Here is a 12,127-nt window from a genome sequence, read left to right as displayed (position 1 = left end):
ATTTCATTCTGCAAAAATATTAAAACTAGCACACTGTCCTAGACTATAAGTTTATATGTTCCAGACTTGTTCTATGTCTTCCAGACTAGGTTTATGGATTACATACTAGTTCTTCGTATTTTGGACTTGTTTTATATTTTCTCAGTTTTCATTGTACTAATTGTTCATAATACAAATATAACTCACACAAAAGCCTAAATACCACCAACATATACTTCAAGCAAATTAATATATCAACAATTCAAATTATAAAGCACACTACATTTCCGTTCAAATAATAATCTATAAACAAAATAGTAAGATTAAAATAAAGACACATACCCATAAACATTCGATCTCTTCACTATTAGACTACATTTGTCAGAAACTTGTTTGAGCAAAATGTGTCTGTATAGTCTGAAACATCCGAAATAGATACTTCCGCAAATCCAACATGTGAATTTGTAATGATTCTTATGGGTCGGGTTAACCATGTGGGTGACTCGTAAAGTACATGAGTTTGAAATGTCGTGTTCTTGATTATATGGTTAGTTTGAAAAAAAAAATGTTATTTTATAAAAAAACCATTATAGACATGGTTAGTTTACTCAATTTTTCTTTATTTATATGTTAGCTAGGTTATAACCCGTGGAAACCACAATTGGTAAGTTTAAAATTACTATATAGACAAAAAGGTATTAAATGTAAAAAATGTAGTGTATTATCGATTGTAAGTAATCCTGAATTAATGTGTTAAGTAAAATAAACATAATATTTTAACATAGATTTTGAAATACTTATTTGTACACAATGTTGGAAGTTTTATTGGTCAAATTATCATCCTTATCTAAAATCAATAACTTCAATCCTTCTATGCTCTTTAATCTGGTTAAAAGTACAAAGTAGGTTGCTATTTTAAATGTATAATGTTTTAATAAAAAAAGTACAATGATGTGATGTTAAAATGGTTGGAAAAACTATGAAAATAGCAACGTACTTTGAGATTGTCTAGAAAAGGTAATAAATTGAAACTTTTTTTTGTCAAAGAAGCATGCTAGAAAAAGGTAATAAATTAAAAAAAAGCACATAGTCTTAAAAGTACAAAGTAGATTGCTATTTTAAAAGTATAAAGTTTATTATAAAAAAATGTGAATGATATATGTTTTAATACGAAAGTACATTTCTATATTAGGATAGAGGAACAAAATAAAAAAAATCCACTTTATTTCGAGATACTGCAAAGTAGGTTGCTATTTTGACTAATTCTTGAAATTGGAAAATCTATGAAAATAGCAACATACTTTCAGATTGGCTAAAAAAAGGTAATTAATTGAAACTTTTTTTTGTTAAAGAATCATACTAGAAAAGGTAAGTAAATGAAAAAAACACAAAGTGTTACAAGTAGAAAGTAGGTTGCTATTCTAAAAGTACAAAGTTTAATAAAAAAAGTACAATGTTGTGATAGTAAAAATGGTTAGAAAATCTATGAAATTAGCAAAGAAGAATGATATGAAATATAGCAATGTACTTAGAAAGTACATTGTTGTATTAGGGTAGAGGAACAAAATAGAATAAAAAAATTTAGTTAATTTCGAGATATTACAAGGTAGGTTGCTATTTTGACAAATTCTTGAAGTTGGAAAATCTGTGCAAAAAAAGCAACATAGTTGAGGTTGTATAGAAAATGTAATAAATTGAAACTTTTCTTTCAAAGAAGCATGCTAGAGGAAATCTTGTGAACCATATCATAATCTTCTACACTTGTGATGATGATAATGTGAAACTTAGTTAATTTCATGGGAATAGTTAAAAAGATTTTATTTATATAAACATAATCTTCTATTTTCCTATGTATTTACCTATTTACATCTTTATAGGATAACGAGAAACAAATGAAAGTACAATCTCAAAGTATGTTACTATTTTCACAGATTTTCCAACTTCAGTAATGTAACACTCGGTTTTGGATTTGCTTCGTTGCTCGGGGCTGCGGCCCAACCATCAGTTGTCATAAGGCTTAGAGCCTTAGGAAAGGAAATATTTGGCCCAATTCGGTTGTGGGTGTCATAGTATAATTTATCCAAGTGTTTGATTCTGTCTTCGGAGGCCAAGGGTATAATCGTAATTGGATATCTCTATTTTTATAGATTTTGGGTTTTATTCGGGAGGTTTTAAGGTTTGGGTGTGTTGCTAGGAGCATATGGATTCTCGCCACCTTTTCGTGGATATAAGGTTCGTTGGAAACAGACCTAGGATGAGGGAGTTATGGTATTTTGAAGTTGTTGGCAGATTTGGCCCTTGGTGGAAAAAGCTTGCATTTCGGTCCCATGCATGCAAAGGTGGCATGAGCGTGAGTACGCCCAACGTAAGTCGGGGTACGCCCAACGTAAGCTGGGGTACGCCCAACATAATATTGGAAAAGTGAAACGCGGGTGTTTGGAGTTGTACGCCCATCATACAGATAGTACGCCCAACGTACGTGCAGGATCCCAAAACCCTAAATCATAGGGTTGGCTCATTATTTAAACACCTTAAGTCCCAGGTGTAAGCCTCTCTTTCATCCTCCATTGTCTTAAACCCTAATCTCGAGCTGTAGCCTCATCCAATAGTGTTGTGAGCCTTTGTATGTACATCTTGGGTGGGTTTTAGTGTACATTCAAAAGTGGACGTGTTGTGCAAGGTGGTGAATCAAGGGGAAGGCTTGTGGATCTGGACTATTTGCTTCATTTTCAGCTCATAAAAAGGTAAAAAGTTCTAACCTTGCTCATTAGAAGTTGATATCTAATATTATGTGGGTTTTTGGTCCCATTTCGACCTCATGGGTGAGATCTAGTGGCTGGACACCACTCCAGGAGCTTTGAGTTGCTACTCTTAGCATTTCTGAGGTTGTAAGTTCATAAAGTTGCCACCCTTAAGGTTAAAAATCATCCATGCATGTTCTAGATGGATTAAGTTGGGTATTAATGGATTAAGATGGTCTTTGGATCCCCTTGAGTCATGTAAAAGCATAAAGGTGCCGACTTTATGCATTAAGAGCTTTATTTTAAGGTTCCCTGAAGTTTGGGTGTGAAGTGCTTAATTGGTTAAGTCACAAATCGAGTATTGAAGAAACTGCGGTTACGCCCCACGTAACTAGAGGTACGCCCGACGTACCTCTTTTTGGTCGCGATCCAGATTCTCTCGAGTACGCCCAACGTAAGCTGAGCGTACGCCCCGCGTTCATGGATCTGTGTGATTTGGGCTTTTTCCGTCTTTGGGCTAAATGGGTTTTGTTCATGGGCTGGGCTTATGTATAGTTCTGGGCTCGTTTATGTCTAATGACTTTTGAAGAAATTGTCTTGTTATTAGGTTTGCCTTGTTGGAATTAGGATTGTGGTTTTGGGCCTTAGTGGGCCCAATGGACTTGAGCCTCGTGGAGTTTTTGGCCTTTGTACTTTGGGCTTTTTTGGGCCATCTGTGATCAACTGATGGATTAAGGGAATTATTGGGCTTAGGATAAGGCCCATATGGGGGTTGGGCCCAATTTGGAAAATTGGGTCATTAGTGGGCTTTTATGAATTTTATAGTTTTGGGCCTATTGGTTTTGGGCCTGGGCTTCAGTTTTGGTCAGGGGTAAAATGGTCATTTTACCCCAAGTATAGATTATAGATCTTGGTTTGGGAACCCAATTGCTAATTTGGTGCTATTTTGGTATTGTTAGATCAGGAAGTTGTCAGGGCAGTAGCTAAGGATTTCTTGCAGTGAGCTTTAGCATTCGAGGTGAGTCTCCTCACTGTTCTATGGGTCGAAGGCACCAATGCCGGCCCATTTGGTTTCTGTATGGTAGGAAGACCTGGGGGTGACCCTTGGCATTTTGTATTAAAGATCAGGAGGTGGCTCCTGACAATTTGTATGAAGGACCAGAGTCTGAACTCTGGCAAATGTTAGTTAAGTAGCTGTAGATTGTATGCTAGTTGTCTTTGTGATACTTGCATGTAAGAACAGGAGGTGGCTCCTGTCACTTGTCTGTAAGACCCAGGGTTGTGGCTCCCGACCTGGCAAGGAAGACCACGAGGCGGCTCGTGGAATAATGACAAGACTATGGTTGGCACGTAGCACTCCTATTGATTATGTTTATGTGTGATATATATAGCTCATGATTATGTATGTTATGTAAGGCTTGTTTGATATGTATGGTATGAGGTATCTGATGAACTCACTAAGGTTTGTGCTTACAGTTTTGTTTATGGTTTAAGGTATTTCCGATTCAAAAAGGAAGGGTCCGGCTTGATCGCAGCGCATACACCCGTGTTTTCCACAATATGTGATTTTGGGATTTAACTGTGATAAATATTTTACTTAGCAATGTTTTTGAATGTTTGGATGAAGTAACACATGTGTTTTGACTATAATAAAAATGAAAATTTTATCCTTGATTTTTGGGGTGTTACAAGTAATCTGTTAAAATAACAACCTACTTTGAAATATGAAATATCTCGAAATAATGTGTTTTTTTTCCTTTAACCTAATATAGCAATGTACTTTCTAAGTACAATGATATATTTCATATTAAACCAACGACCAATTTTTTTTTCAATTTATTACCTTTTATAGCATGTTTCTTTGACATAAAAGTTGCTAATTTGTTCTTTTTTTTCTCAGAATAGAAGAAATTGATGATATTTATAAAGTGTTAATAAAAATATGCATATGTTTTTTTAATATAATATGTTATGAGAATGTGTAGTCGACAAAAACAATCCTTCAAGAAGCAAAAGCGAATCGAATTCATATATAAAAGCAAGATTGATAGCTCTTTCACTAAGAATCTATAGTTGAAAGAAACTTTCATAATAAAAAAACTAAATCATAGAAAAACTCCTCATATCAACCCATAAAATGCACATAGTTACAAATTGGCACATTTACACACAAAAAATACAATGCAATAATAATACGGTTAGAAACATATGATGATTAGTAGTGATTAAACATGTGATGATTAGTGGTGATTGAATATAAAATAAAATGATTTTGCTTGGTCTAATAATTGTAGAATATGTGGCGATGGATGATGTGAAAGAAAAATAACATATTATGAATTAAAATGAAGGGTTGTGTCGTTTATTTGATATGCAGTATAAATGGAGATCAACTAAAAAATGTAATTACGATAATGTATACCTGATTTCTTGGAATACATTAAAAATCTGAGAGATTTAATATGATTTTGAATTGATAGATATCCTATATTTCAAAATTGTTATCAAGATATGAATTTTATTTTCAAAATTTGAACTGAAATTAATTTGTCACAAAGAAAAAGGAAAATGGTAGATGTTTTAGAAAAATGCTAAAGAACACGTGACAATTTTAGGTTTCGTTACTAGAATAGATTGAATAGATTACGCAACACTTACGATCGCAACAACAACACGAACAACCAATTCCAAACTCAAAAAAGGAGCGATCTAAGTCACATGCACCACAATACAATGACTAAATTTAGGCAATTCGGATCCATCATATAATGTCCAACTAGTATAAACAACTTGCTCACATATATTTAATGTTTTATACAAAGTTATTTTCTCACATCTTATCATCAAAAGCCTACTTAGGCAACACCACGTTTTTTCATGAAAACATCTCATAAACATTGGTTTAGTACTTTAGTTCTTCATGTATACTTAATCTTAAATGTGTTAATGTGCGTTGGCGTTTTGCAATATATCTTTCATACCTTTCTTACATCAAAATTGAAGATCCACTCCTCTTGCCCCAAAGCTTAACCTTTTGTTATATTGTAATAAAAACCATACAACACAAAACCGATCATTCATACTTTATTCAATTTATTATTTCTATATTTTTGTGTCGAATATATGATTAGATGGTGAAATGATAAGTTTTAGTGATAATAACCAAGCCATCTAAACTTATTAGTGATAAAAACCAAGCCATCTAAACTTATGACAACTTTAGGTGTGATTGTTAGTTTCTTAATTTTTCAATTAAGATGTAGATTCTTATTTTTTTTAGATTTAGATTGTTTGATGGTCTCTTAAGTTTTGCCTCTTAATTGTTCACCAACTCTTAATTTTTAAAAGAAAAGTTGTATCTGAATAAATAATGAGGTGCGTGCTCCGAAAACAACCAAATTTTTTCAGCAAACTTTTTCCTTCTTCTCTTTCTATTTCACATGACTGTCTCCCTTTTGCCTCCCATTATCCTCTCCGACCACTTAAAAATTCAGACCTTTTAAAAATTTAGATATTAAAAGTTCAGATCTTATCAAACAACTCATTAATGTTAGGTCGATTGATATACTTGCAACGAATTATCTGTGGCTTATGTGGCAGCTAGGCCACAGTCGTGCACACCACCCCTGGTGTCACGTCTATGATGTTTCATTGAGGGTGGCACCAATGTTTACGAGCCTATGCGAAAGCTTGGGGTTAATTCTTTTGACTGTTCTTTGACTAACTGTTACTTTAAAAAAAATCATTAAATATTAGAGTAAATTACACGAATGGTCTCTATGGTTTAAGATAATTTGCGCGTTTGGTCCCTAGCTTATTTTTTAAACTCGGAAGGTCCCTATTGTTTGTTTTTGTTACGCGTTTGGTCCCTGTTTTACCTAAAAATACTATTTTTCCCTTGATTTTTTTAATTTATTTAAATAAACACACCCCAACCCCACCCCATCACCCTACCTTACATACCCCACCATTTTCCCCTATTTAAAATAATAGTCTTTTTAGGTAAGACAGGGACCAAACGTGTAACAAAAACAAACAGTATGAACCAAGCGCGTAACAAAAACAAACAATAGGGACCTTCCGAGTTAAAAAAGAAGTTAGGGACCAAACGCGCAAATTACCCCAAACCATAGGGACCATTCGAGTAATTTACTCTAAATATTAATCACTCCATCTTTCCCATAAATACCAACCATTTTATTACAATTTTTTCATATCATTTCTTTCTTCCTTCTTTACACAAACCTACCATGGAACAACCTTGGGAAGTTCCCAAGGAAGAAATTGTGTTGGTTAATGCTTGGATTTTCGGTGTCCGACGACCCTATGTAAAGAAGAGAAACATTTTGGCAATCTATTTGAAACCACTTACACAACGATATAGAAAAATGTTTTCATCGGGATCTGGATGTACTTTCGTCAAAATGGTGTGATATGAGTTTAAAAGTAACCGAGTTCAACCTCATTTACAAGGAACTCAATAACACACATCCAAATATGAGTAACGACTTTGTAGTAATCGATATGGCGTTGAAACAATAAAAGAGTATAAAGTCATGTCTTTCAAAGATAATCATTTCAACTTGATATGTTTTCATCTTGACATAAAATAGTATAAAATCATTGTTGTTACAAACAAGTAAGAAAACGTAAATTTTACCATTTCACGAAATATCAAACTATCCAGTGAAAGCTTTTGATAGAACAAACATCAACATAAAAATGTAGATTATCAGTTGTTGATATGCTTCTACCATTAACTTGATCACATGTGCGTGCTCAAAAAAATAACAAAACCTGAATTCATATACGTAGTATATAGGGACCATTGTACTTCAACTAACGAATCCTTTTGTAAAATACATAGTCTTTTGTATATATTTTATGATATGTAATTTCCATTTTGGTATTCTAGTGATAAACCCGATTATCAAACATCATAAGTTAATATTATATTTAGTGTTTCATAATCAGAATCCAAGATATCCCTTGATAGCATCTTTAATAATTTTTTTTAAATGTACTATTTATTAAATATATTTTTTATATATATTACATATGTTTAACTAATAATAAATTAAATATTAAACATTTTATAAAATTTGTGATAACTTAATTAATATTTTTTTAAAGGGATAATAATAAGAGATTATTTATGTTAATAGTTTTTTTTTTATGTATTTAAAAAATATGATGTGACAAATAAAAAGAAAACGTTAGTGTTACGGATCTACAAGTTCTTTTTCATTCTTACAAAGTTCTATCAGAGTATCTATCTTTCACAAATCCTTGCACCCATGCATATTTGAGGAATTTGCAAAAATTTTCGCCCAGCTCACTCTCCATTGATTGCCAAAGAAGTGAAAGCTCAAACAATGCTACTTGCTAGCGTCCTCTAGCTGAAGCTTTCTCTCGAAACTTTCGCTTGTAAGTCTTTGCTTGCTAACTGTTCGACGAATTGCCTACAAGAAAGGTTGCTTTGAACTCTAACTCAAACAGTGCTTGCAAATACCACATAAACTTCTGAACTTTTAGTACGTAATTTGAGTAATTGTTTCCACAGATCAAAACTTATACATAATCTTAACCTGTAGCTTCAAATTTGAGAACCACCATATCCCTAACCCCGGTGAATTTTGTGGATAAAGGAATGGCGATGTGTGTCTTTACCACTCACAACATGAAGAACTACCAAATCCCTAATTCCGGTGCCAAAACGAGAGGATCCAAATACACCGGCCAATCCATAAAACCACTCCCAATCCACATCCTCACAGTCGGCAAAACCAGATCGCTGGGAGTCCAATTGATAGTTAAGGACTACGTGGACAAAATCAAACCCTACTGCCCGATTCACGACCTTAGAATCCGATCCAACCCCAAGAACTCAACCGATCCAAGGATCCAGATTGAAAACGAAGAGATAGGTTTCATGAATTTCATCAAACAAGATGATTGGGTGGTGATGTTGGATGAAAATGGAATCGATTTGAAGTCTGAGGAAATGGCAGACTTGATCGGGGATGCTGGAACTGGAAACAAAGGAAGTGGTTCAAGAATGGTGTTTTGCATTGGAGGGGCTTATGGGCATGGGATGAAAGTGAGGGAGAGAGCTAATCTGAGGGTAAAATTGTCATCTTTGGTACTTAATCATGAGATTGCATTGGTGGTTCTTGTTGAGCAGCTTTATAGAGCATGGACTATTCTGAAAGGCCAAAAATACCATCATTAGAATTTAGAAGTGCACATCGTGTTCAAAAATGTATTTGATTTATTGTTCATCTTCCTCTTCAATCTTTCATGTAGAGTTGGTGAATCAAATAGCTCTAAAATCTTTAGTGTAACATTCAATCCACATCTATTGTGTCTTTGAGACATTACCAATTTTTGATTTGTAAGCTTTACAACATTCATACACAGTACACATATTCACATCATTTGAATCTTGCAAAGTTGCAATACATTAATCAATAATTGATAGAAAAACTAAGCAAAAATATCAATGTGGACGATAATGAAGTACATTATTTATATATGTTGTGTATATGTAGAACCGCTGCAAAATGCAATTGGGTTATGCTTAAAAAGTTGGTATTTAAAAATTTATATTATTACGAAGTAAAAGACTTAAACTAAGTTTCAGCGAATTAAGCATTGATGGGCATTTGGTCTAGTGGTATGATTCTCGCTTAGGGTGCGAGAGGTCCCGAGTTCAATTCTCGGAATGCCCCATTTTTTCATTACTCCAATAGAGTGGGTTCAATTAAACCATTATTTGACTTCTTTTTATTCAAATATAATTATAATTACGTATCCTTTTCATTTTCAATATTATATTTTCTTAAATTCGTTTTTTTAATGATTTCTTTATATATAAACACCAAGAATTGGTTGAAACAACAAAACATCCTAAAAGTATGCCATTTAGACCTCTTCAGGTTAAAGCGTTCGATTGGCTATGAAAATGGTTCATGATTTTCTTAAAATGTAAAAAATTTGTGTTTGTTTTACTGTATAATGAATGAGGATTTAAGGCAACGTGTTATGAATCAATTTAAATGTGTTCCAATTGAAGTACATGGCTATTTTCACGTGCATATGATACATTATAAAACTGTCTATGAAAAGTAACTTAATTACATATGTGCAATTTTGTTCAATAAATGTATTTGGGCACTAAATGGGAAAAATGAAAAGGGGAAATGTGATAGTTTAAATGCTGATACCTCTATTTTTTTTATAACAGTAGTTATGAATGCTGAAATGTTTTTTTTTTCTTTAATTTAAGTTTGAAGTTTTCCGACTAATTATTTCTATAATAATGCCTAAAGCAATTTTACATGTAAACAAGCGATACTTGAGTTTAGTAAGATTCTAATTATTTCTATAATATTCTGATAAGGTCTTGAAAGTTAGCCCAACCCTAACTGGGCCGTCATTGATTATTTTGTTTATTACATTGATACTTTTCAATTAATTTACTACAACAGTATACATTTTGAAAATAGGAATAATTACATGACGACGAGGCATTATATTTTGAGAAAAAAATAAACTTGGCTAATTTTGTAAAGTAACGTTTTTTCAAAAATGACAATTAATTCCTCAGACAAAAACTACGAAATTACTGAGAGTACCTACAAAATTCTTTCCGCTCTATGAAACGACCGTTTGTTTAAAACAACAGGCAGCACCCAATTACGATGTGACAATTAATATGTATATTAGAATAAAGATTAGGCTAAAGGGTTTTGTGATTGTTTTGTCAATATAGCAATTTTATCATTTTTGTCACAATTTGAATATGAGTGGGATGTTGTGATATTTTTACCTTTGAAATAATAATAAAAAACCAAATTTCCAATGACCAATCAATATTTAGAATAGAAACCAAACATCCAAATAATATCGATTTATCACTTATGAAATTTCACCATTAAGATTTGCCAAAAATAAAAAAATAAAAAACTAGTCAAAGGTTGGTGTTTGCCACCGGCAAACTAATCAACATCAGCATGTCATCGTCAAAAACTCCATGACACTGTGCACCCTTACATAACTAACATTACACTAAGGACCTAGGAAACATTTATGTTTTGGTTTAAATGGTTCACCATTTATTTTTATATTTTATAGTGGTATAAACTTCGATTTTATTTTATTTGGACCCTTAACTCATAATAATATGTTTTAATCCCACATACACACATATTTACCAAAATTATTCTACACAACAGTATCAAATGTTGTCATTTTTCTTTGAGTTCGAAAGTTCAAGTGTCGTCTGGACAAAGATGAATTTAAGAATATTTTAGAAGTAAAATACATTTCCTTAAAAAAGTACACATATTTAATACATCGGGATCCTATGTTTACGCCTAGTCACATCGATGTGTGCAAAACTAGTCCATGTTTGACTACACAAATAAATCAACACACACACACACACACACACACACATATATATATATATATATATATATATATATATATATATATATATATATATATGAGTGAGTTCAACACATAACCAAATTACATCATCTAACCACATAACCACTTCATAACCATTAGATCAAATTCAATGCAAAAGGGTATGATGGTAAAAACAATTTATTTTCATACATGGTATGATGGTTAAAAAATATTTATGTTCATCTATAAACATATATTCATCTAGGAAAATATATTCATCTATGAACATATGTTTATCTATGAATATATGTTTTCATAAATGAAAAATGTTCAAAAACATTCTATACAGTGAAAATGGGAGAAGATGGAGAAGACAAAAAAATGTTCAACAGCGTTACATATGAACAAATGTGAAATCCATTGTTGTACGCCTCGAAAAAAATTGCTAAAAACATTAATTTTTTCTCTACATTTTCCACTTGAATTCCTACTGTTTCCAGCAGGTTTTTTTCTCAAAAGTCTTATAGATCCAATCACGCTGTGCATACTTAGATATTTCCTTCTACAAGTCTGTGAAAGTTAAAAACAATAATCAACGAATTAAACTGGAAAAATGAATTCATTTTGTTTAGAATTCGGATATTTAAACATTGAATTATCAACTTGATGTAAGAAAAATAAGTAATAGAATTTGATTGCTTCATTAATAAAGAAGATATGTTCATATATGAACATATGGTTATTTACGAATATATGTTCATTTATGAACATTTGTTCATTTATGAACATATGGAAAATGAGAAGTAAGAAGTTGATGTAGATTCAAATCTAGATTTCATCAAGTAAGCATGAATAACTTTTCAACAATATAACCACTTGGGTTGTGGTGACTTGGTAAGACATGCAGAAGATATGATGGATAACCTATTGACCCATGTTCAAATCCTGGCACCACTCAACCCTTGTGGCCATGGAGGTTCGCCTGCAGTGAC

The 12,127-nt window shown here is 32.5% G+C and overlaps 1 protein-coding gene and 1 non-coding gene across 6 annotated transcripts; both read left to right on the top strand.

Moving 5' to 3' along the window:
* The first annotated feature begins 7,930 nt into the window (after positions 1–7,930).
* On the top strand, positions 7,931–9,163 carry LOC145161047 (methyltransferase). Of its 5 annotated transcripts, none has more exons than XM_079080477.1 (2): positions 7,931–8,147; positions 8,369–9,163. In XM_079080477.1, exon 2 carries the CDS (start codon positions 8,371–8,373, stop codon positions 8,950–8,952), a length of 582 nt encoding a protein of 193 aa, XP_078936603.1. In that variant the 5' UTR covers positions 7,931–8,147; positions 8,369–8,370; the 3' UTR covers positions 8,953–9,163. The 5 variants fall into 5 exon arrangements, with proteins under 5 accessions (XP_078936603.1, XP_078936602.1, XP_078936600.1 ...); XM_079080476.1 differs by having other exon boundaries at positions 8,315–9,163; XM_079080474.1 differs by having other exon boundaries at positions 8,284–9,163.
* Positions 9,164–9,379: 216 nt separating this feature from the next.
* On the top strand, positions 9,380–9,451 carry TRNAP-AGG (transfer RNA proline (anticodon AGG)). Its single transcript has one exon. It is a non-coding gene; the product is annotated as a tRNA-Pro (tRNA).
* The last annotated feature ends 2,676 nt before the right edge of the window (positions 9,452–12,127 follow it).

Source organism: Lactuca virosa, chromosome 2 (assembly GCF_052849685.1).
Source record: "Lactuca virosa cultivar CGN04683 chromosome 2, Lactuca_virosa_CGN04683_v6, whole genome shotgun sequence".
NCBI classification, from domain to species: Eukaryota; Viridiplantae; Streptophyta; class Magnoliopsida; order Asterales; family Asteraceae; genus Lactuca; species Lactuca virosa.
The sequence above is the reverse complement of the archived record's forward strand: the minus strand, read 5'-3'. Positions and strand labels throughout refer to the sequence as shown.